General features: G+C 34.3%; 1 protein-coding gene across 50 annotated transcripts in view; it reads right to left on the reverse strand.

The window, feature by feature from the left end:
• The window catches only part of ptprt (protein tyrosine phosphatase receptor type T), a 519,289-nt gene that overhangs the window by 446,020 nt on the left and 45,452 nt on the right, over window positions 1-27,817 (reverse strand). For 47 of the 50 annotated variants that reach the window (XM_073954665.1, XM_017356721.4, XM_073954664.1 and 44 more), the window contains exon 1: window positions 22,958-23,292. The exons of the other annotated variants lie outside the window; for them this stretch is intronic. In XM_073954665.1, the coding sequence (XP_073810766.1) occupies window positions 22,958-23,033 (76 nt within the window). In that variant the 5' untranslated portion in view covers window positions 23,034-23,292. Of the gene's footprint in view, window positions 1-22,957; window positions 23,293-27,817 lie in introns of those variants that run through there. 50 annotated transcript variants of the gene reach the window in all.

Genomic DNA, 27,817 nt, shown 5'->3' on the forward strand with positions numbered 1-27,817 from the left:
TTTCAAAGAGTGCAGATTAAGAGTGTGCACCTTTCTCATGTCCTCTCATTTAAGCCCTTTACTCCAGCCTCCTCTCATCCTCTAACACACAGCTCTAGTGCATGACCTTTTCACAACGTCCAAATAATGCACCAAAGCGTGAATCCACTCCAGCAAATCACCATTAACCACACCAATTAAAAGCGTTTTAATCTTCCGCAGGGGAACAAAGCCTCCTTCTCAAATTGCCAGAAGTATCTGTTGGATGTCCAGCGCGGCCCTTAAAGGTTAATGGTGTCTCCGGAGAAGGAAATGTAAGGAGAATGAATGCATGTGGGGTCTTGTTACTCTTCTCTCTCTTCCCTTGACTTCTGACTGAGGTTTGACATAAGAGCCGCCCAGTTCATTATGTTTGGGTCGCTGTGCTCTGCAAATATCCCTGCCCTTGCCAGCTCCCTAGTCACGTTTTCTTGCACTCACTTCTTTGTAAGGTTCTGTGATTTCTGTGATGCTAAAAACAGGGGCAGAAATGCGACTCCAGTCATAAAAACGGAAGGTGTATAATGTGGAATGTCATTGAATTTGGATTACTTTTATATATTTTGGATGAATAAAGTAAAAGTGGTACTGTAAATGGATAATCGAAGTGCAGTATGGATTGTCGTCCGTGTAAATGTTGTAAAAAAACACTGTAAAAAAAATGCTGGCTTCCACACAAATTTACAAATTTAAGTGGATTGAACATAAAACAATTACCGTGGCTCAGTGGTTAGCACTGTTGCCTCACAGCTAGAAGGTTGCTGATTTGATTCCTTGCTAGAACATTTGGCATTTCTGTGAGGAGTTCTTCCTGTGTTGGCGTGTTTCCTCTGGGTGCTCCAGTTTCCCCCACAGTTCTAAGACATGTGCTTTACTGTGGATGAATTGTATTAACTAAATTGGCCGCAGTCTATGCGTGTGTGTGTGTGTGTGTGTGTGTGTGTGTGTGTGTGTGTGTGTGTGTGTGTGTGTGTGTGCGTGTGTGTGTGTGAATATGAGTTCATCCCTGTGAACTGAGTGATTGACAGCTAATATTAACCAATCCATCCATGTTCTGTTCTAGAGCAGTGGGCCAATAAGAAGAGCTTGAAGGCGGGGCAAGCATTGCAGGATTTGTTTACTGCTGCAAGTTCACATTACACCTGTATTAAACCATTCCTGAGCGCTGCGACTGGCTTTTTTTGGTGCAAAGATGCATTCTGCGTGAATTTTTTCTGCGAATACACTTATGCGGTGAACATTTTGCAGTAAGAACTGGTCACATGGCAACAATTTTACACACTCTCATAAATGCTCCGAAAATATACTTTGAAGTCGCATAGATCTAATTTTAGGAGCATACGCAATTTTGAGCTCTGTACAGGGTTTCTAAAATGTCATTTTATTTATTCAGAAATTGTTGAATGAAATGTTTCATGATTTCAAATAAGTAGGCATGCTTCTGAATAAAACTTGAAATAAAAAAAAAAATAAACAGAATCAAAATAAAAATAAAAAATACAGAAAAATTGATCTGAGCATCACATTGCCAGCATTTTATTGTTTTGTTTTTATAATAAAAGTTCTGGTACCTTCATATATAGTACTATATATGGTAAAATTTTTGTTTCATTTGAGAAAAGGATAAAAGATTTGGGGCTTTTAAATTTTCTAATTTTCTTCATAATTTTTTGTAAATTAAAAAATGTTTCTGATTTTAATTGTGGGCATTTTTGATTACTAAAATACATTTTAAAAATCATTCATTAATTTATTTCATTTTGTGCTTAGTTCCTTTATTAATCGAGTGGAACGAATAGCCTAAAAAAACCAGCCACAACCCACTGGAAAACACCCATGCACACTCTTTCACACATTTTAAGCTTATTCAATTCACCTATAGCACATGTCTTTGGACTGTGGGGGAAACCGGAGAACCCTGAGGAAACTCACACCAACACGAGGAGAACATGCAAACTCCACACAGAAATGCCAACTGACCCAGCCGGGGATCGAACCAGCGACCTTGCTGTAAGTGGGTGCTACCCACTGCACCACCATGACACCCGTTTTAATCAAAGTCCAGAAAACGAATTTAAAAACAGGAAATAAATGCATTTACATTATTCCCAGAGCTGATCACAAGTCTTAGTTTAACTTAAATTTTTGCTATTGATTTCAGTTAGGCAGCATGGTGGCTCAGTGGTTAGCACTGTCACCTCACAGCAAGAAGGTCACTGGTTTAAGTCCCGGTTGGGTCAGTTGGCATTTCTGTTTGTTGTTTGATTTTCCTCCGTGTGTTGCGGTTTCCTCCACAGTCTATTGCGGCTGGAAGAGCATCCCCTGCGTAAAACATATGCCAGGATAGTTGGCGCTTCATTCCGCTGAGGGATTGAGCTGAAAAAAAATGAATAAATGAATGATTTAAGGTTACTACCATTAAAATTTTCATCTTAAGTTGTTAAGCAAAGCAAGTTTCATGATTTCAGTTGTGAGTATGATTTTTTTTTTATTTTGATCACTAAAATTTTTTAATAAAAACAGGATAAAATGGAATATAGGAAAAAATTAACACAATATTTAATTAAAATCAAGTACTATCAAATGTAGGTGCAAATGAAAAAAGTAGAAAGCCCGAACAACAGGTGAATGAAAAAAAGCACTATGCACTCGCTCCTTTGTTTATGTAAGAATTAAAATCTCGAACTGTCAACTCACAGCTCATAATGTGTCACATTTCAGAGTTAAGTAGGTTTTTATATTAGTGGAGAAAATGCTGTGAAAAGTGGACATTTTGATAAAGAATTACAAAGGTAAGTTCTTGAAAATAGAAAGCCCGAACAACAGGTGGATGAAAAAGCAAAGCGCCGGCAGCTGTTTTCAGACATTGAGAAGCAGCGTGAGTTGAACAATGACACAGTAAAACAAACCGCAGAACAAAAGCTCTGCATTTTCAGCGCAGTGCTAGACCAGCCAATTAATACTTCATCTCATTACATTTGCCCACACGTTTCCTTCTGTGGATCAACTGCTTGGTGCGGGGCAAAACGTGGCAGTCAGTTGGGTTTCTAATGGCTAATGAGGGGGCTCGGATAAACAGTGATTTACAAGGGTCTGACTTCATCTCATGAGTCTGGATGGTTGAGGTTCTTTATTTATAATTTTATTTATTAGACTGACAGGACGATAATGTGTGCGCATACTAAATTGGTAAAATACTTTCTCCTATTGTGCACGTTTTAAGGTCAGGAGGGTCAACTAGTTGTCAACAATCAGCTTATTAAGGGAGTTTTTCGGTATTTACTTGTTTACACACATACTGAACTCAGGACAATTTTCTATTTTTCTAAATGCTGAGATTAATATTAAATCATGATGTATTACAAATTAAAAGTTTGTGTTATTATTAAAAAAATTATATTGTTCAAGTACACTTTAGCCCCTTTCACACAGTGATACCAGTAAATATCCGGAAAATTTCCAGAACTTTACTGCTAAATTAAAAAAAACGGAAAATACCATTCACACATCCATAACAATACAGGTAAATTCTGATATCATTAACCAGAAATGAGCTCTAAACGGCTGCGCTTGTATTTGAAAACATGAATTTGCAAAATTATTATATCCCTTATTAGCATAGGATGTTAGTCTTGTTTTTGAATCTGCCACTATGCTGACACTCAGGCATTTGTAGCCCCACCTTCTTTTGAAAAGAGCACAATCTCATTTGAATTTAAAGCGACAGTCACCAAAATAGCACAATTTTGATCAAGGCCTAAAAGAGGCAGTTTCAGAGAGTTATACAACATTATTTGTGCGTTTTTTTAAGCTGAAACTTCACATAAACACTTGTGGGACATCTTTGAAAAAATAGGAATAATAGGCCCCCTTAAAATTAAGTTGTAATAAATTTTGCCTATCGAACAACACTGAAAAAAACGTATTAAAACTTGACCGGTAATATGCACAAAATTGCATTACTTGCAGAAGTAATAAACGGATAAAAAAAAACAACTCAAAAAGACAAAGGTTGCACACTCATCTTGTTAGCACACAAACTTCCTTCAGCTTTAAGTGACTTTTATCACGCTAAAAAAACTCAAAAGGCTCACAAATCCTCCTTAAACTGAGGGCTGAAGACTCGATTGCAGTGATGAATGTAGAAACAGCTGGATTTTGGATAATTACCACATAAAGAAATGAACAGCCGGATCAGAATAGGGTCCTTCAACACCTTTCCAAAGCAATTCAAATTAAGATTCGCTTACAACCACACGCAATCTGTCTTCATAACAACAGATTTAATTATCAATTAATCAAAGAAACGCACATTCAAGACACTCTTCATCTCAGTCCAATTAGACTGAATGCATTGATGGATTCATTGATGCCAATTACTGTGTGTACTTGTGTGTGTGCGTGTGTGTGACCTAGGTATTGCAGAGGTGGTTTATGAGGACATGCCTCATATTATTGTAATTCAAAACACTTAAATAGTCTTAAAGGTCCTGTGAAATTATATATTCATAGTTTATTCATGCGTGTTTCCTCGTCGGTTAGTAAGGCTATATTTCATTGCACACCAATTAATCTATCAGGCTTTTTGGCTAAAAATAGAGAAATCACGGTTTCATTTATTATTATTAGTTAATTTTTCAAAGTCACCTCTCCTGCTGAGCATGAGCTAAGCTGTTGAATGGTTAGCATATGAGGCGGCTAGGCTAAGCTAGCTTCAATTTTGATTGATTTATTCTCTAATCGGTTGCCTATTATGTGATGAATATACCCCTTGTAATGCATACTGCAGTCTTTTTTGTCTGGCTTTCTCAGATTTCTCACCTGTTCACCAAAAATAACATTATATCCCTGCCAATGTCTGAAATCGGCGCACAAACATTGAAAAAGCTGTGCCAGGCACGAAAGCTTGACAGGCATAGCAACAGTAACTAAGGAGGGCGGGGCTTAGCAAAGGGTCCATTAGAGGTTTTTACAGTATAAAATACATTATGTCTATAGAGAGTCCTAATAAACCACCAATACCAACATGTGTGCGCACGTGTGTGTCTGTGAGGTTTCTTTGAGTCGATCGTCTCCATAAAAGAGAAATGTAGAGTAAACAGAAGGACAGGATATTTCTCAATGCCACCCATATGATGTTTGCTCAGCTCTCCAGATCTGCTGCGTCTGAATCATTCTGCCAACACCTTCCTCTCTCTCTCTCTCTCTCTCTAACATCCACCTCCTGAACAACCCTCTGCCAGAAAACCTTAGCCTCATCCTCTTTATCTCAACCCCTCCATCCCTCATTTTCTCTCTCTGAGGAACATCTCCGCCCGATTCCCTTCAATCCTGCTTACAAACGGTGAGTTTCTGCTGCGTTCAGTTCCTCCTGGGGAGTTTGCATTTACAAGCTCAGAAGTCACAATTGCAATGTGTATTTTTTATGCTTACTGACAAGCAAAGACTGCACTACAGCAAGAAAACAAAGAGCAGAGATTGCTCATTAGGTGTGTAATTGATGCATTATCTGGGAATTTTGTCATGTTTGTGTTGGCACTGAGAATGAAGTTTGGTCTAGGGCTGATCAGTATGAACAATAATAATTAATTTGAAGGTATGAGAAAGTTTATTTCACGCAACATCTTCTCACAGATATCAAATACACTCACCGGCCACTTTATTAGGTACACCTTCCTAGTACTGGGTTGGACTCCCTTTTGCCTTCAGAACTGCCATAATCCTTCGTGGCATAGATTCAACAAGGTACTGGAAATATTCCTTAAAGATTTTGGTCCATTTTGACATGATAGCAATATACATGTATAACTAGACGTGACTTAGTAAAGCATGAAGTCCTGTACCATTTTAATTGTTGCATTGGTCTGAATGTAAATCCCCTCATCAGGCAGCACTGGAGTAGCGTGAGAGAGTAGACCAAAGCGCATCAAACGAAAGGTATTAACCGAGGAAAATACACAATGTTAGACACCTAAATGCTTGTATTTGTTGTATTTGCACCAGCTCTGTGATGCACGTCCACAACTTCCTGCATTGGGTTATATTAGGCTGTCCAGTCTCTTTGTCCAGTCCGTTATTACAATGGTTGAAAGCCATACAGGTAGTCAGGCAGAATAATACAGAAAGTGAACCAAAGCGCATCGAATGATTGGTCATTAAATGGGAAAAAAAGAAAAATATTATATATATATTAAGGATATAATATCCTTAATATATTATATCCTTAATATATATTATATCCTTATTATATCCTTAATATTAATATCCTTAATATATATATATATATATATATATATATATATATATATATATATATATATATATATATATATATATATATATATATATATATATATATTAAGTATATTATATATATTAGACACACATCTGACGCTTGTATTTGCACCAGCTCCACAACCACAATTTTACACATTGGGTTAACTTAGGCTCTTAAAGATATTCAACTAGATCCCTCAACATGTATAAAGGATGTAAAATCTGTCATGTGAAAAAACTGCGCCGATCTTAGTTTGGTTTGTTAACAAAAAGAGGTGAGGGGCTGTAGTAGTGAAAAGTGAAAGTACCCACTCCTATTACATCAGTGGACCTTGTTGAAACCATGGTTGAAACCCTGTCAACCAGCATTATGCAGTCGGGAGCAAAGCACATAAAATAATCGGTAATTTAAAGGGAATATAAAAATAGAATAAATATATATTTTTATAGTAGACACACATCTGATGCTTGTATTTGCACCAGCTCCACATCCACAACTCCACGCATTGGGTTAAATAAGGCTTTGCAATCTCTGTGTTCAGTCCTTTCCTTCCACTGTGTTTGTTCAGCTGAGCGAACGGAAAAAAACCCGCGACGCCAGACACAGCGATATTCCAAGATGGCGGCGCCCCCAGCTCTAAAATTTATAGTAAAACAAGCTGTTTTCTTCTAACTGGTTACATTAATGGAATTTCTTTAACATATTTTCATTAAAGTTGGATCCAATGTACAAAATAATCTAACTTGACTGAGTGCCTCATTTCCCCTTTAAAGAACTACAATCCCATGAAGCATTGCAATTAACAGATTTATTTAAAAAATAATGGAGAAATAGAAATCAATCCAGTTAAAGCTGCTTATACAAACACACACACGCTCACACAAATATGTACAGGAGAGAGCAAATCTAAAGATTTTATTTTTTTTTTTTTGCACACTTGACTCACTGCGACTGATTGGTGGAATGTTCTGTATAGCATTATGGGTATTGTAGTTTTTATGTACAAGTTCCTCTATTAATCATGATTGTTTAAAAAATTACAACACTCAAGGCCTTGCTGTACACTATAGCACATACAGATAAATGAAAAATCACAATCTCCACAGAGCAGAGCAGTGATATTTTACCAGAACATTTTGTAAATACTTAACTAAAACCTGACTTTGAAAGCCATGTTGGTAGCCGAAACAAGCAAACATGTGACAGGACATCAATAACAGCACCAGCTATAAATTATTTCCAAGCTCCTGTTAACAATGATTACTATCAACAATAACCTTTTTATGCCTCACACATGCATCACAACACCCTTTGCTACAGTCAAAAGCATCTTTTGTTTTCTTTCCTGTTTTATTTCCCCTTCACTCTCCTTTTTTGTTTTTCTCTAAGTGGGTTGCTCTTAGCATGCTTTCCCTGAGACACTTACGGTCATGAATAGAAATCCGTCCCCCTGTTTGTGCACTCAGGACAGAGAGGTGTAAGGTGTCACATTCAAATGAGTTCCTCGCTGTTTTTGTCCTTTGCTCTATTGAATCTGAGAGCACTGGGTTGACGGCGCTGCATGGAGACTGACAGTGATTTGATGGGGCGTCAAATGAGCCTGTGTCTCTTTAATGATGGTGTAATTGAGCCTCACGATCTACGGCAACAAAACAGCTCAATCTCCAACATAAGCAGAGGTGAATAAAAGAATGACAGGCCGGATAGTTAACTCCACTGTAGGCAATATATATAGTTATATATTAATAATATACACGTCTATTTCCAAATCAGTGAATAATATTGTGTGAATAATATTGTATGTTTTAATACACACAACCGGTAAAAAGTTTGGGGTCAGTGGGATTTTTAAATGCTTCAAAATAAGCTTATTGCATTTATTTAATAAAATATAAAGTACAAATTGTAAAAGTGTTAAATGTTATTGCACTATAAAATAACTGTTTAAAAGTAGCTGATCATTTAATTTAGTCAATTATTCCAGTGATTTTTATGATGAATTTTCAGCTTCATCACTCCAGTCTTCAGTCACATGATCCTTTAGAAATCACTCTAATATTAATTATTATTATTGTTAATATTATTATTAATATCATTAATGGTAACAGTAATAAAAGCAATAATGACTGGAGTAATAATTTCATTTCAAACCTAAATTTTTTATAAATATTTATTCAAGTTTTCTTTTACATTTAATAAATGCCGCCTTGAACAGAATAATTTTCTTTTTTTTATTTTTTTAAAGATTTTTATTTTTGGCCTTTTTGCCTTTATTAAGTGTATAGGACAGTATTTCAGACAAGAAGCAAAGTGGGAGAGAGAGAGGGGGTTGGGACGGGAAATATCCTCGAGCCGGGATTCAAACTCGGGACACCCTGAAGTCCAACTGCACCATATGTCAGCACACTAACCACTACGCTTGAACTTCACTACAGTAGAAGTCAGAATTATTAACCCCCCTGAATTATTAGCCCCCCTGTTTATTTTTATCTCAATTTCTGTTTAACAGAGAGAAGATTTTTTTTTCAACACATTTCTTCTCTAACCACATTTCTAGAACTGCTCGATCGTGCAGATTCGCACTGTATAACATCAGAAAGATCCGACCCTTCTTATCTGAACATGCAGCTCAACTCCTTGTTCAAGCTCTTGTTCTCTCCAAACTGGATTACTGCAACTCTCTACTAGCTGGCTCTATCAAGCCTCTTCAACTGCTCCAGAACGCAGCAGCACGAGTGGTCTTCAATGAACCTAAAAGAGCACATGTCACTCCGCTGCTAGTCCGTTTGCACTGGCTGCCAGTTGCTGCTCGCATCAAATTCAAAGCTCTGATGTTTGCCTACAAAGTGACTTCTGGCCTTGCTCCTTCTTATCTGCTCTCACTTCTGCAGATCTATGTGCCCTCCAGAAACTTGCATTCTGTGAATGAACGTCGCCTCGTGGTTCCATCCCAAAGAAGGAAGAAATCACTTTCGCTCACGCTCACGCTCAATCTGCCCAGTTGGTGGAATGAACTCCCTAACTGCATCAGAACAGCAGAGTCACTCGCTACTTTCAAGAAACGACTAAAAACTCAACTATTTAGTCTCCACTTCACTTCCTAATCTGCAATTGCCTCTCTGAATATCACACTAACTGTACCCAAAAAAAAAAAAAAAAAATACTAATACTACTAACACTTCCCTTCTTAGACTTTACAGACCTGAAACTTGCCTATAGCACTTATTCATTGTTGCTCTTAGTTGTGTAAATTGCTTCCTTGTCCTCCATTTGTAAGTCGCTTTGGATAAAAGCGTCTGCTAAATGACTAAATGTAAATGTAAATGTAAATTTCTAAACATAATAGTTTTAATAACTTTTTTTTATTTTTATCTTTGCAATGATGACAGCAAATATTATTTGACTAGATATTTTTGAGACACTCCTATACAGCTTAAAGGGACATTTAAAGGCTTAACTAGGTTAATTAGGTTAATTAGGCAGGTTAGGGTAATTAGGCAAGTTATTGTATAATGATGGTTTGTTCTGTAGACAATCGAAAAAAAAATTTGCTTAAAGGGGCTAATAATTTTGACCTTGAAATGGCTTTAAAAAAAATTAAAACTGCTTTTATTCAAGCCGAAATAAAACAAATAAGACTTTTTCTAGAAGAACAAATATTATCAGAAATACTGTAAAAGGTCACACTTTACAATAAGGTTCATTAGTTAATATTAATTAATGCATTTACTAACATGAACAAATAATGAACAATACATTTACTACTGTATTTGTTCATATTAGTCAATGTTAGTTAATGAAAATATAGCAGTTCATTGTTAGTTCATGTTAACTCATGGTGCATTAACTAATGTTAACAAGCATTGACTTGAATGTTAATAATGCATTAATAAATGTTCAATTATGATTAATAAATGCTGTACGTGTGTTGTTCATTATTAGGTAATGTTAGTAAATGCATTAACTAATGAACCTTATTGTAAAGTGTTACCCTGTAAAAATTTCTGTGCTCTATTAAACATCATTTGGGAACTATTAAAAAAGAAAAAAAATCAAAGGGGGGCTAATAATTCTGACTTCAACTGTATATATGGGCAGAATGACCCTCTCTGATGTACTGTGTGTCAGGGAATTTAATATGTGATAAAAAGTAATTAGATTTATTTATATTTATTTTTTTATGAATTATTATTATTATTATATGAAGAGTTTAGATGCAAAAATCTCTAAATGCTATCTGATATTTTACTCTAAAATTTGCATTTCTATCAGGCTCCTGTGTGTATATTCAGTAATTTCCCGATCTTTAAAGTGAAATAATATCTCAATATAAACAAAGGTTTGCAGAGGAAAATGTTAAAGAAAAAAGGTTTTTGCATCTAAACTCTTTAAAAAGTTTAAATTTCAGGTAATTTATTTATTAAAAACGATGAATTCATATTTTATATTTTATTATATATTTGTTTTTTTTATTATGACATTTGTTTACATTTTCAAGTTTTTTACTATGCCATGTTCACGTATTTTAGCTTTTTAATGTGAAATAAAATATCCGAAACAAATATTTAACAAGTGTTACTAAACATTAAAGTTTGAGGACAAACTTTATGGTGGCTTAAGAACGTTTTTAAGTTGTTTTAAGTTTTAAGTAGTTGGCTAAAAGAATGTTTAAGATCCCTGCAGCCAGCAATGGTACCACTTTAAGGACTGAAGCAAGCCAGTAAAAGCTTTAACGCTGATCCCTTTGTCTGTGGTTGGTAATAGCATGACTCTAGCATGAATAAACATTGTTTGTAGGATTCTAGCATGAATTTGGAAAAGTTGGAAAAGATCTAGCAACCCGAGTCATACCAGTTTGAGGGTCAGACGAAAGTTTGAAGGATATAGCTTGAACAGTTTAGGAGAAGATACACTTTAAAATTAGTCTCAAAAGACAAAAAAAAGAATAATAACAAGTTTAAGTGAGATATTAGAACAGTGGCTTTCTCAAGTAAATAAACACGATCGATATCAGTGATATTTTCGTAAGCACAAGCCACTATTAGTAATATTAAAGCTTCTTTTTATTCTATTTTTTTTAGAAATTAATTTTCATTTTTATAAACTGGTCTGTACAGTTTAATCTTAATCTTACGTTTCTTCAATTAGCCACAATACTGTTATGGTACTTTTTGTTTTGTGAGTTATCCCATACTTTTGAGTTTCTTTTCACTATTTTTCTCTCTTCCCATCTTCCTCTTTCTCTATTTGACATTGTCTCCCACAGGATCGGTGTCTCTTTCAACCTTTCTCTCTTTTTCTCCTTTTAAACTCTTATGAATCTTTCAGGGAAAATGTCTGTAAATCCAGCCTTGCACACACAGAAGGAAAAAAAATATAATTACTTTTTATCACACATTAAATCCCCCGACACACAGAACATCAGAGAGGGTCATTCTGCCCATCCAGAATGAGCTTGACCCTGCTGGAGAGCACCGACTGAGGAGAGCGGATGTTTGTGCCCTGGAGAAACGGATGAAAGATCGCGCTTTCATCTGCTTTCTTAGCATGAGACTAGATCACAGACACATGCTTAATTAATTTAAAGTCAATGGCATTTTGCATATCAGACCGCAAATAAAAGACAAATTTAAAATTGGGTAGGTTGGAAATTTACTGTATACGGAATTAGTTAAATATTAAAAATGAAATGGCAGGTGTTTGGGACTCTTAAAAGGTTTGGTGACCATCAGACAAACAAAATATAAATATAGGGATATTAAATTAAGATTTCATGTTTAATTATAACATGCTTCTTGAAATTAAACTGTTTAAAAAACAGTACTAAAAAAGTAAATATGGTCTAATATTAAAAATAAATTTGTATAAAAATATAGTTATTATTATTATTTTGTAGTGCTCAGCATATGAGTACACCCTTCAAAAATGTATCTTTTAACCTGTTAGCAGCACCCACTTATGGAGATTTACACCAACCTAACTTTGAATAGCAGCCGTTCTTGACTCTAGTGTATCATTGGAAAGAAGACACTTTGAGCTTTACTATGGTCCATCTAGAAAGTTTCATGCTAAAAAAATATGAAAAGTAATTCATTATAAAGTCATGAGAAAGAAAAATTGTTTTTAATAATTTTTCTATATGTATACAAAAACAGGTTGTAAAGGTATGCCTTGAAAGCAAAGTGTCTCATGAGTTTATATTTCAGATTTGATGAAGATTGCATGCAAAATGAGATTTCTGTAAAAAGTTTTCTGAGGCTATATCAGTGTCATTCTCTCCCTCATCGTCAGAGGCACTTTCTCAAAAATGACCTTTCCAAACTAAAACAGTAACAGTTGTTAATATTTTTGGTAAGATGATATGGCATATTAAATTTGTGCATTTATGTTAGACTAGTCAGACTGAAGCCAAATCTGGAGCTAATCTAAGAAAATTACTTATGATAACAGTCCAAAAATGACTTCACTCAAATTTATATGTTGGAGAAAAATATTAAATAAAAAGAAAATAAAAATAAAACTGGAAAAATCAAAAAAAGAAAAAAGAAACATAAAATTTTGTTGAAATTTTGCAGTTAGTTTTGTAGTTAGTTGCAATATTTTGCTTAAATTTTATATGCATTATTTTTCTGCTTCTAAACATGTTTGGGTACCAAAATATTTTTGAATAAATGTATTTGTTTACTAAATCTGGTTGCACCTAAATATATTGCCTTTATTCACTGAGAAATTGATAAAAAAAAAAATTTTCAAGTGGCCTGTACTCATGTCTACTCATTCAAGCTTAATTTATATACAGTTGAAGTCAGATTTATTAGCCCCCCTTGGGTTTTTAAATATTTCCTAAAATATGTTTAATAGAGCAAGGAAATTTTCACACTATGTCAGATAATATTATTTCTTCTAGAGAAAGTCTTATTTGTTTCATTTCGGAAAGAATAAAAGCAGTTAAAAATTTTTTAAAAACCATTTTAAGGTCAAAACTATTTGCCCTTCGTCTAATTACCCTAACCTGCCTAGTTAACCTAATTAACCTAGTTAAACTTTTAAATGTCACTTTAAGCTGTAAGTGTCTTAAAAAATATATCTAGTAAAATATTATTTACTGTCATCATGGATCATGGCAAAGATAAAATAAAACAGTTATTAGAGATGAGTTATTAAAACTATTATGTTTATAAATGTGTTGAAAAAATCTTCTCTCCATTAAGCAGAAATTGGGGAAAAAAATAAACAGGGGCTAATAATTCAGTGGGTTTAATAATTTAATATTTTGTGAATTCAACTGGATATATATATATATATATATATATATATATATATATATATATATATATATATATATATATATATATATATATATATATATATATATATATATGGATATATATATACATTATATTTAGGGATGCATGATATATCGGCGACCATTTGTTATTGACCGATAAATTTTTAACGTTGTCGTTATCTCTTCGATGTCAAAATTAAGTAATTCGATACATTAAGTAATTGCACAGATCTGCCTGCCTGCACTTTGCAATTTTAAAACTATTGTTTTTTTTTACTCTGAGTAGGCTATTCAGTTCATAAGGTCAGTTCAAACTTTTCTAAAGTTTTTAAAATAAAATCAGTTTACTGTATAAAAAAATAACATTTTGAAATCTTAATATTTCTCGACTTTAGTATATTGCTTATCGGCCTCCAAATCTTGAGTTATCGGTTATTGGCCAAAAATCCATATCAGTGCATCCCTAATTATATTATATTATATTATATTATATTATATTATATTATATTATATTATATTATATTATATTATATTATATTATGATAGTGAAAGCAAACAAATAATGAAGAAATTTGCTTTCACTACATCAGAAAATCAGAAAGCAACTGTGAGAAATTCAATAGAGTCCCAAATGTGTTTGTGCAACATAAAACAGATAAACTGATCAGACTTTTTAAATCTGAGCTACCCCTTTAAATACTGTCTAAACATGTTTCCAACTAACTCCTCAGATATGAAACATTCCCGCTATTCAGCTTCCCGCTTTCTGTACATTACGAGGAGGAGACGTCTCATTTATAGTGGACTTGGCCCGCACTCCAGTATTGAGCTGTCATTTAGTCAGCCAAATAGAATAAGTGGGGAGGATTAGACCAGCACAGTCATGCAGATAACACCTCTGACAGTCTTCCTTTCTCTCTCTTTCTCTCGCGCGCTCGAATACTAAACAGGCCGCTGACTGACAGCTTGTCAGAGGGCAAGAGCGCAGCGCTGAAACCTGGCAACCCAAGAGCAGGGCGATAACAAGCAGGTCAAAGAAAACAATTACGGCCCTGGCGCTTTCTAATGGACACACGGGAAATAATCATGTTCCTGTGTGCATGTGTATGTGTGTGTGTGTGTGTGCACGAAATCCATTATGTCCTGACAGCTCTTGCAAAGTCATTTGTTGGTCCTCTCAGGTGTCTCATTTTTTCGACCACTTCAAGTGTTGTTTTTTTCCCCCCTTCCCCTCCTCTGTCTATCTCTCAGCGTTTCATTTCTCCCTGATTCCTCGCATTGTTATTCCACCCCCTCGGACGTGCTCTCCATCTCGCTCTACAGCGGCAATCACAACAAAAAAAAAAAAACGGGAGCCGTCACAGTAAGGCAACTCGTTTTGTTTCCATACAAGTTGCGACGGAGTGAAGCTTTCAACCTCGCCCGCCTCATTTTTAACCCCGGCCAGAATTCGCTCGTGCTACATGTGGCGCTTGCTCTCAATAAATCTTAAAAGACTTTTTCTTTCCTTTAAAGTTTTGTTCATCATTTGTCCGCACTTTACTCATGGGCTTGTTACTATTTTTTTACTCCCGTTTGGCTGGGAGAGAGATGGGTTTGTAGCGCAGAGGTGGCCATTAGACATGGGTGAAGTGGCTCATTCAAGGGCTCAGACAAAGTGGTCGGAGGAGGAATGAGCTTTCTGTTCATTATAAGCAGCTTTTACCCACTGATGCAAGCGTTCAAGGCTGATCTGCGCCATTTCTAATGCCCGTAAAGCAAGAGTGTTGACAAACATTTGGAAAAGTCAGGATATAGATGGTGTTGTTGTAGGTATAATTAAGCAAATAAAATAGATTATTAAGCAAAATCTAATGAAACACATCATCATCAAATATCTTAACATGCTTTCCCGGTCATATAAGGAATGATTCGTCACTAAAATAATTCAATATAACAAAAAATGCACTATTAAAAAAACTACAGTAAAATGTACAGTAACTTAATGGCTTGTAAAAAAATTAATTTACAAATAAAAATTTAAATTTACAAGCACATTGTAAATAAACAATTACAAATGTGCTGTATTTTACATTACAATTGTCATTATCCGCTACTTGGACTGCAGCTCTGCACAAAACATTTGGCCGGTGGAGAAATGGTGGTGCCCATCTGAGCCTGGTTTCACTCAAGGTTTTTCCTTCACTTTCGCCAATTGGTGAAGTTTTTTCCTCGCCTCTATGGCCACTGGCTTGCATGGTTCTGGATCTGTAGAGCTGCACATCGATGGATTTGCTCTTCAGTGTTTGGACTCTCAGTAGTGATTATTAAACCACACTGAACTGAGCTAAACTGAACTGAACTTAAAACACTGAAAACTGAACTACACTGTTCAATTTACTATGATCTTTTATGTGAAGCTGCTTTAACACAATCTACATTGTAAAAGCACTATACAAATAAAGGTGAATTGAATTGAATTGAATTATTAACATACAGTGCACTTGTAAATGTAGTCTTACTGGCAACGAAAACTCCAAGTAAGTTAATGTAAATTTAATACTGCAATTTAAAAAAAATACTGTAAATTCTTTCAAATTACTTTGCATCTTACATTCAGCTTTCATACAAAACAACTTTTCATAATCTAATCTAATCAAATCCTAAACATTTCTACTAATTTATTATTGCATTTTAATTCAGCACAAAAATAAATCTGTTTCAAATACATCTAATATTGGAAATAAAATTGGAAAGTAAAAATTGTGAGACTTTTATATTCATTTCATATATTTAGAGTGGTTTAATTTCCAAAATAAATTATAAATACTCCGAAATACATTCTAAACTTAATTTTCACAATAAATAGTTCATAAAAACACCAGAAAGAAAGCTGAAACGTGCTTTACAAAAACGTGCTTATCTGCACCATTTCTAATGTCTGTAAAGCAAGTGTTGACAAACATTTGAGGACATAGATGGAGTTGATGTAGATGTAATTGGGCAAATAAATTTAATTATTAAGCAAAATCTAATGAAATATATCATCATGAACTATCTTAATATGCTTTAATGGTCTTATAGGGAATGATTCGTTATTAATTTAATATTACAAAAAATGCAATATTAAAAATTACTGTAAAAAATTACAGTAACTTAATGGCTTGTAATGTTTTTTCTTTTAAATTTACAAGCACTTTGAAAATAAATAATTACAATTGCACTGGATTTTTACATTACAATTGTAAATGTTAATATACATTGCAATTGTAAATTTACAGTCTTACTGGGAACAAAAATTCACATCAAGTTACTTTAAATGTAATGCCGTAAATTAAAAAATACTGTAAATTCTTTCAAATGACTTTTCATCTGACATTCAGCTTTCATATAAAACCACTTTTCATAATCTAATCTAATCAAATCCTAAACATGTCTACTAATTTATTATTGCATTTTAATTTAACACAAAAATAATTCTGTTTTAATTTAACTACATCCAATAATGGAAGTAAAATTGGAAGTAAAATTTGTGAGACTTTTATGTTCACTACATGCATTTAGAGTGGTTTTACAATTATTTAAATTAAAGCTAAAATTTTCCGAATTACATTATAAAGTTAATTTTAAAAATAAATAGATAATAAAAAATTCATAAATTACATTTTGTTATGCAAGGTACAATCTCAGAAAGAAAGCTGAAACATGGCTTACTTTTTTATTATTTTATTATTGATTACTTCATTTCCGGCTTAGTCTCTTTATAATTCTGAAGTCACCGCAGTGGAAAAAACCCCCAACTTATCCAGCATATGTTTTACGCAGCGGATGCCTTTCCAGCTGCAACCCATCACTGGGAAACATCCATACACACTCTTTTACACACACGGACAATTGTAGCATACCCAATTCACCTGTATATGTCTTTGGACTTGTGGTGGAATCCTGAGCACCCAGAGGAAACCCAAGCGAACAGGTGGAGAACATGCAAACTCCACACAGAAATGCCAACTGGCCCAGCCAAGAACCAGCGACCTTCTTGCTGTGAGGCAATTGTGCTACCCACTGCGCCACCACATCACCCCATTATTTTGTTATATTATTTATTTTTCAAGTTAATATTTCTTTAATAAAACATGCAAAGCCATGTTTCAGCTTTCATTCTGAAGTTATACTATATTTAGTTATGTGTGTTATAATTAAATATGTTCAAAATCAATTTAGTGGACTTTAAAAGCAATTTAGAAGATCTCATCATCTCTACATGGAGTACATGAGCATAATGAATCTGCAACAGGCGTTCAATTTATATTTCATTTTAAATGCACATAAATATAGAATCATTTTAATCTAATTTTGAACACATTTAATGTTAAGGAGTTTCATAAGATCTTAACAATCTTCTAGTACTAAAAGATTCTGCTTACTGTAAATATTAAAATGACTTTCAGAAATAAATTCAACATCAGCACAGAAACTAAAATCTATTTTAAAATAATAATAAAATAATAAAAATGGAGAAGGTAAACAGCCTAAAATAATACAAATTGATTAATCTTGAGTTAACATTAACAAACAAAGAATCTAAAGTACTGGATTTCTCAACCATCCCACTTTATATCAGGTGGCCTTAACTACTATGCACTTACATCGAAAATTAAACACAATGCACTTACTGTGTTCATAATGTATTGCAGAACACTTGTGGTGCTCTTGAGGTGGGGGATATGGTTAGGGTTAGGGTTAGGGAAAGGTTTGGTGGTATGGGTAGGTTTAAGCGTGGGTTAGGGTGTAGGAATGGTCAACAGTGTAATTAAAAATGTAATTACAGAAATTAATTAAAGAAGTAATTAAACGCAGGTATTTAATCAATCATAAGTACAGTTTAAAAACACGTATTTACGCAATAAGTAAACTGTAACAAATGAATAATTTTAGTGTAAGTATATATTAGTTAAGGCCACCTAATGTAAAGTGGGACCACAGTAAGACTTAGAAAAAACTCATAGAAACTCAGTCTGCCTTTCAGACAGTCATAGAATACAGGATGATGAACAGACAATTCAAAGAAATAATAAAATAATGACAAATGTATGTCTCTTGCTCAAGGATATGAAATTTATTCCAGAAGCCAAAGAAACGCTCGCACACTAAATGAACTGGATTATCCAGTGGTTTCTGGATTAGCTATTAGTCTGGCGGAGCGCAGATGATAAGAGACTTCAGCGAGCTGCAAATGAGGAGCTGTCAAAGAGAGAGAGAGACGGAGACAAATCCACAACTCCCTCAGGGTATATGATCTCTCATTAGTTTTAATTAATCATTCTTATTAATATTAGCGTCTCCCCGCAACCTCAACTAAATTAAAAATTCTGCCAGGCAAATAAAAAAAGAAATGATGCGTCTGAGTTAGATAAACTAAACTGACCCTGCAATAAATTATCAGGCTGCTGCTAAACTAGACAGGGCCTGGGGCTGGATTTATATATGTAGGCCTGATGAATAAACTTCAGCTATATCATAGGAACACAGAGGACCTTCGTCATTACTGGGCACCCAACAAATGTTTCCAGAAGTTATGATAATACTTTTTAGTCCTTTTTGGCATCTATGAAGCAAAGTTGCACAGCATGAAAACTATAACTGAAAGAAATCTCCACACACAAGCATGCTTATGTCATTGTTAACAAAAACGTGGAAAGAACAAGAGATGCTTTTTGACTGAAGCATTTGGGGTGTTGTGATGCACAGTGTGAGGCATACAAAGGTTATTGTTAATAGTAACAACAAGTGTCAAGAAGTGCTACTTTAATTTACATTTAAGTGCCAAGGGAATACCTAAAATATGCAATGGCAACATTTAACTGTAAGAAGTTTCTTATGGTCTTAAAAACTATTTTTTTATAAAGGATTCTGCTAACCATAAATATTACGTAAACACAGAGCTCAGGAGAAACTAAAATATATTTTTATAGAATTGTATTTTATTTATTTATTTTCATTATGTTCAATGTTAAACTTTTCTTTTTAAAGGAGAAGTCTAAAATAATTGAAGATGATGTTTTTAAAATAAATATCTATTTGCAAGCAAGCTTAGGTTATTGCAAAGTACATTTGAATAGCATGTAATTCTAAAATATAAACAGCCAGTACATTTTTTTAAACATACCTAATTAATTGGAGTTTCATGATTTTTGGACAAAAATCTCTGCTTAATGAAATATCTGGAAATTACTTTGATGATAAACACACTTAAAATTGTAAATACTTTCAATTTACATCAAAAAATACTATTATTTAACATTTTTTATAGTACTGTACTTGTTTTAATTTATCTAAAGAAAACAAATGCATCGTTTTGTAAAGAAAAACAATTAACAACTGAAATTACTCTAAAAACAAACAAAAAAATTTTATTATTTAATACTGATAAATTATCAGACATACTGTGAAAATTTCCTTGTTCTGTTAAACATCATCTGGGAAATATTTAAAAAAGAAAAAAATAGGGGTTTATAATTCTGATTTCAACTGTATATATATATATATATATATATATATATATATATATATATATATATATATATATATATATATATTTATATATATATATATATATATATATATATATATATACATACACATACATACACACATATATACACACACACACACACACACACACACACACACACATACACACACACATATATATATATATATATATATATATATATATATATATATATATATATATATATATATATATATAAAGTTTTATTTGTTTTATTTTGGCTAGTATCAAAAGCAGTTTTTAACTTTTAAAACCATTTTAAGGTCAAAATAATTCAGGAGCGAATAATTCTGACTTCAGATGTATGTGTGTGTATATATATATATATAGCCCTCCTGTTAATTATTTTTTTTTATATTTCCCAAATGATGACAGAGCAAGGAAGTTCTCACAGTATATCCTATAGTATTTTATTTTTTTAAATGAATGTTCACCCAAAAATGAATGTTTACCAATGTTTCATTGGTAAAGTGCAACCAATGTGCAATAGTCTTTACCATCTGATACCATAAAGGTACAATGACGATACACCATAACAGTACTCCTTGTAAAGAACTACACAAAGACAGACAACTTTTACAGAGGGGACTGTGTGAAAGTGTGACAGGAAGATGACAGGGAACGCTGAGAATCAGACATATCAGCTCACTCCTCTTTGTCTCTCTGCTGCCGGCTGAATATATCGAATTAAATGCCAAATAAAAATCTTTCAGAGGGATAACAGCCACTTTTAAATCAATTACAGCACACTCAACCGCTTCGCCCATAGGCATGAAACATGTAGCCCTACTGAACCAGTTGCGCACTAAAAAAGCTTTTAAATGATGTAAACATCAATATAAATACAAGAAACGCCCATCAATATCAAATAAATGTGATGGGAGCATTTGGCTCTGTATGGCTTGAGGGTACCATGGTACAATGACAAAATCATACAATGGTACTTTCATATCTATCATGGCACAAAATGACTACCATACTCGCATATACAACTGTACCACCATAGTATCACATCCAAAAAAAGATGTGTCTTTTTCAGGCTGATAGCCGCGCATTCATTTCCTCAGACGGTGAATAAAGATAGGCCTATACTTGTCAAGCTGTTCACTGAAGCACAGAGAAAGTCTTGTTGGCCCTGCCAAAATTACAAGCGTAGATAGAATGGAACACAAATTATCCTCGCAACAAGAGCCAGGCTACAGACGTGACACTAAAAAGCTCTGAATTTAAAAAAAAACACTGGTCTGGGGGGCTTATTAAATGAACATGTTAAGCCATGAAAGATATAGAGCAGAAGCACATCGTATTTGCTCAACAGGTCAGCAGAACATGAGAAGTGGCAAACAAACAAACAAACAAAGCGTATATATTTCTATAAAGCAAATCCCCTGGATTCATTAGACAAGGCCCTTGAACTGTTTTAACATTTGCCTATTGTAGTTTCTAGTTAATTTATGTATCTGTGATGCTTTTATAGGCAAACAGTGGAAAACTAAATCTATTAAACTATAAATGCAACTAAAAAAACAGCTATACTTAATCTTTATGCAAACTTAAATTCATATTCTGCCTATTTACTTTGCAAGGATTTTAATTGTGTCACGTGATAAAGGGAAGATGCTGTTTTTACTCGGTTTCCATCCAACTTGTGCAACAGAGTAAATCTGGGAAAGTACAAATTATTATGACAAGCTTTTAGAGCTTCGCCTAGGATTTTTAAATCAGTAATTAAGTGTTTGGACAAGTGTTGGAAACTTTGTATCGCCACAGGTTATAAATCAGGCACAGTTTATTTCAGGCAGCAATTAAGCTTTGGCTTATTTGTTTGTGATTTAGTTATTTTCTCACCTTTGTTTAAAACATAATTGGCTTTTTTAACATTTCAGGTAAAGTTAAACTAAATGTTTATTTATACTGCCTTATATAATTTATTTAAAAAAACAACTTGTGTTATTTTTATAAATTCAACCCCATCAATTAGCTGCATCTTTATCATAATAACTAAGCACTTTTGCTAGTTTTTTCAGCACTGCAGATAGTTTATGATGAATAATATTATATTTCAAGTAAATACGATTTTCAAAACAAAAGAAACGGGAGAAATCTTTCCATTCTAGGACAAGTTTTCATCGACCACCGATTCAACCGGTGATGCTGAGGTTGAGGGTTTGGATGTGCCCAGAGCGCCACCCTCTGGAGGACAGAAGAACTGCAGCCATTTTAAAGGAGCAGTAGCCGATTCCCTCACTCGATACTAGACTGTTTTTGTTTTTTTTTTTTAAGATTTAACCGCCGTTTTTTACAGCTAACCAAAATAAACGTTATAATGTATATTAAAATTCCACAAATCAAACAACATTAATAGCTGTTTTAATTATGAACGTACTAATGTATTATTGACTGAGTAAACTTTTCTTCATCCAGTCTGAGGTGTCAAGTCAAATACAAATCTTGAAACAATATAAACATTATAAAAATGTATTATAGCCTAAAATAATGTTTTAAATCAGACAAAAGTCTTGTTTGTGTACAAACAAATTTGATTTCGTCCACATGTGAGTATGCTGAGGTAAACAACCAAACAAATCCTTTTTAAAAAGCTATCATTCGACTGCAAAAAGTCCAAAATGACCAATAAAGAAAACCCCAAATCTGACTGGAATCAAATTTCCCTAGAAATCACATTACGTTACCTCTTCAGTCACAACACCACCATTAATAAACAAGGCGCAATTATTAAAGTTTCATCCCGTCTTGGGTTACGGCATTTGCGTAAGCCTTTGCAAAGTGGCCAAAAGCAAAGAACATAATGCAAACTTACCTGGAAAGAACTCTCCAAATGTGAGTTGGACATGTAAAACAAGCAACAGAAGCGCGAAGTAGTTCCTTTGGTCCATTCTTGCGGTCACTACTTCACATAGTCGCAGTCCGTCCGTGCGCGCGAGAGAGCTGCTGAATGCGCGGACGCTTTCCCGGCATTGGTGATGTAGCGCGCGCGCCCCGAGCCGGCAGTCGACAGCTGTCTGATTGTTGGGCTTCTGTACTGCTCCGACAGGGTGTGTGGGGAGGAGAGTGGGTGCGAATGAACGAGGAGAGGGTGCCAATATCCCCCAGGTCCTTAGACCAGCCCGTTCTGACACGAAATTCTGGTGAAGTGATGGTTTTTACACACTAGCGCGCGCGCGCTGAAGACGCTCCTGTAGTGCACTACGCGATACGATGCGCACTTGCGCCCTGACTAAAAAGTAATTCTACACCCACTGAGCAGTGCGTGAGGGAGGTTCTAGGACACTCCAGTTTCTTTGTTTTCCGTGGTGTTATGTACAGTACTGTGACCCCAAAAGTATTTGGACATACAAGACGCACTTAAATATGTATGAATGCTGGATTGCATTATAAGATATCAAAGCAATTAGCATATGTTTTAAAAATAGGGAGCGTCTTTATATTTAAAATGTCTTAAATACGTGGTGTTAAATGAGTACACAGTCACTTATGGGGGGAACTGATGTAATGAATTGACTGAAATCACTAGGGATCAGCTGATTAAAAGTATTAGTGCCTCAAAATCTAGTGTGCTAATCACTATAATGGGGTTTTATAGTTAGGGTAAGCTGTTGTAAGATGCCACATGATGACACAAAGCCATACATGGCACAAAATCTCTTTATCTCAGCTCTTAATGTGAATTGCGATACTACTTTTGGCATCTGAATATCAACATTTGGCAGATTTCGTCAGCCATATACAGCTTTGAGGTTTTAAAAAGTGATCTGTGATATTGTATTATGTTGACTGTAAAAGTTTTGTGTTGGTTACTATTGAAATATGTACAGCATAAATACATTTCAGTATGTGTAATTTATGTTTTGCATGTTTTTTAGTTTAATTTTGTGTTTTTAAAAAATGCATGTACAGTTGAAACCGGAAGTTTACATACACTCTAAAAAAAAGGAATTTTTTTTTAAATGTCTGATGGTAAATCTTAATGTTTACTATTTTAGGTCCGTTCGGATTACCTAAATGATTTACATTTGCTAAATGGCAGACTAATATGAGAATTTTTTATTTTTGAGAATTTTTTATTAAGTTCTAGACCAGTAGTCACCAAACCTGGAGTGCTGGTGTCCTGCAGATTTTAAATCCAACCCTAATCCAACACACCTGAACAAGCTAATCAAGGTCTTACTAGGTATACTTGAAACATCCAGGCAGATGTGTTGAGGCAAGTTGGAGCTAAACCCTGCAGGGACACCGGCCCTCCAGGACCAAGATTGGTGACCCCTGTTCTAGACAGTCAAAAGTTTACATATACTTCCTTGGTATTTCTTTAGCTTTGCTTTTAAACTGTATAACTTTGGTCAAATGTTTTGGGTATCCTTCCACAAGCTTCTCACAATAGATTGCAGGAAGTTTGTCTCATTCCTCCAGACAGAATTGGTGTGAGTCAGATTTGTTGGCTGTCTTGCTCACACAAGCTTTTTCAACTCTGCCCACAAATTTTCTATAGGATTGAGTTCAGGGCTTTGTGATGGCCACTCAAAAACATTCACTCTGTTGTCCTTAAAGCACATTTTAACTAATTTGGCAGTATGCTTAGGGTCATGGTCTGTTTGGAAGACCATTTTGTGGCCAAGTTTTAATTTCCTGGCTGATGGATTGAGATGTTGCTTCAGTAATCCTACATAATGTTCTTTCTTCATGATGCCATCTATGCTGTGAAGTGGACCAGTCTCTCCTGCAGCAAAACAGCCCCACAACATGATACTGCTGCCCCCACCCTTCACAGTTGGGATGGTGTTCCTTAGGTTGTAAGCTTTCCCCTTTGTCCCCCAAATGTAACACCGATCATTATGGCCAAACAGTTCAATCTCAGTTCCATCAGACCACAGGACATGTTTACAAAAATTATTATTTTCCCAGTGTAATTTAGCAAATTGTAATCAGGCTTTTTTGTTGATTCTGGCTTGTTGATTTTCCCTTGTTGTAACACAAGGAAGCAGTGTGTTTGGGGTTTTCCTTAAATGCTATTCTACAGTTGTGCCTCCAATTAACTTAAATGTTGTCAATTAGCCAATCAGAAACTACGCCATCATCTGAGGCATTTTATTGTATGTAAACTTGACTTTAAAGAAAAGTTACTACAATTTCTCCAAAAATCTCTCTCATTTTTCTGCTATTAAGCATAACGGAAACAAATTTGACTTTTTAAATAGTTATTAGCCTTTTTATACAGTGTATGTAAACTTTTGGTTTCAACTGTATATATTTGACCATTGGGGTAAGATGGACCATGCTAAAAAGAATGTTGATGCTAGTATGGTTTGGGACTTTTGAGCTGTGCATTGGTGGATGTGCTCTTCAGTGTTTGGACTTTCAGCTGTGAAAATTAAACCAAACTGAACTGAAATAAACCGAACTTTAACTTTGAAAATTGGACTGACAAAGTTTCAGTTTACTATAATCTTCTATGTGAAGCTGCTTTGACACAATCAAAGTTGTAAAAGAGCTATAGAAATAAAGACGAATTGACTTTAATAGTATTATTTTACTTGTTATACTTACTGTAATTAATAGTTTCTTCAGTTCCATTAAAACCTATGGGTTAACTGAGTGAACTATTGCTCTTATGACATATCATCAAATAAAATATGAGCAATGAAATATTCACATGCAAGTGTATATAAATCAGAATAATTAGAATTTTTAAGAGAATCTCTTTTAGTCAAATTCTGCTTTTATTCAATTATTCAACTAAACTGTCAGAATAACATCTTAAATAGAATAGCTGATTTAGTCTTTTACATTAAAGACAGTTAAATAATTATAAATATGAATAAGAATATTATCAAAAGTCATTTGTACATTCTGTAAAAGTTACAAAATGTCAACAACTTTAGAAAATGCTACTTATTAATAATTCATTGACTAATGCATCCTTATCCTGCAAGTTCAAAATGCATACATATAAACCTATCTAAATATATTTCAGAATAAAAGTAAATCCACATTGTTTTAGAGCAGGGTATTTTCCGCAATACTATTCTTTTTATGATGCCTAAAAATGTTAGATGTCCAAACAGGTCTATGCTAACTACGTGTTCAAAGAATACCAGTGGTTCATGTAAAATTCCTTTGTAATATTAATAATAATATTAATAATAATATTTTATTTCTAACGAGCTTTTCTAAAAACCCAAAGCACTTGCAAGAAAGTAAAAACAGCAAAGCACAGTAAACAATAAAAAATACAATAAAAAACACAGTGATAATAAAAGATATCACAAATTAAAAACAGACCTAAAAAGATGAGTTCTAAGTAGCTTTTTAAAAGCTACAGGTCTATGCTAACTACGTGTTCAAAGAATACCAGTGGTTCATGTAAAATTCCTTTGTATAAGGGTAAGTACTATTTACTGTAGTATCATGAGTGCGAACATGCATCAGTCTGGTTTAGAGTCTATGTGATCATTAAAATTGAACTTTAAAACAGTGGAAGTTTGTTTACTAAGTCATAATTTCTTTTACAGCATATGGACGACCATGTACTAAGCATGTAATTGTCAATATGCTGCTGGGAAAACCTGTGTTTGGCCATCCATGTGGACATCATTTTAACACATGCTAACTAAACAGTGCAGACCAGGTAAACCCAACTGAACCCATATGATGTTGGCTCAACGTTGGACTTTGGTCACTTTCCAACTCACCCTAAAATCATCAAATTATTAATGTCATTTCACATCGTTGTATGACGTCAAAATATTATTGCTTATGTCCGTAGACATTTGCGACCTAAATCTAACCTATTAATGATGTCTTATGATGTTGCGTGTCTGCTGTGATAGGACACCTTTAAAGTCCCAGTGAAATTCAAGAAAGGTTTTTAGATGTTACTATCAGTATGTTAGTCTTAAGGATATAAGCTAGTGTGCTCCAAAACAGTGACAATATTCACATTTCTGAGATATAAACATCCAAATCTTACAAAATAGATCATTTTTACATCACCTCATACTTTAGTTTCTGATCAAATCATCTAACCAATCAAATGCTCTCTAGTATCTGACAAGTCAATGTCCCCTTCAGGACGCATCTCATTTGCTTTTCATTTGATGAGCTCAATCTCAAGCACTCACTGGCAGAGTTATTAGATGTTTTAGAAAAAAAAAATAGTTGAACTATGTTTCCTATCTTCATGTTTTAGTTTAAATAATGCCACTGATCCAATAGTATCTGGATGCAGCCTTTATGATGCAAGCTGAGACTGCATCACTCAGCGATGCAATATCAGACACAATGCACTCAATGGAGTGAGTGCTGTCACTGTGGCGGGTAGGGTTAGGGGTGGGGTTAGGTGAGCACATTAAAAAGCATTGGATGCAGCTCAGATTGCACTGCACCGAGTCTGCAGCCAGAGCGCTCTCCACAGATCGAACAATTTTAATTTCAAAGTATGTCACAGGACAGGATACCCACATCAGCACAGTTTTAGCAGCACAAAAATTAACATATTAGGCAAATGGTTATAATATTTTAGTTCGACTCTGTATGCCTAGAGTTTTGTACGCAACCAGACTAAGAGTCTACGGATATGCAGTATAGAGAATAATTGCTTAAGCACTTAAACCACATTCAATCTGCAAATGAATAATGCACAAACTAACAGTGCTTGTCTTTG

Source organism: Danio rerio, chromosome 6 (genome assembly GCF_049306965.1).
Source record: "Danio rerio strain Tuebingen ecotype United States chromosome 6, GRCz12tu, whole genome shotgun sequence".
NCBI lineage: Eukaryota > Metazoa > Chordata > Actinopteri > Cypriniformes > Danionidae > Danio > Danio rerio.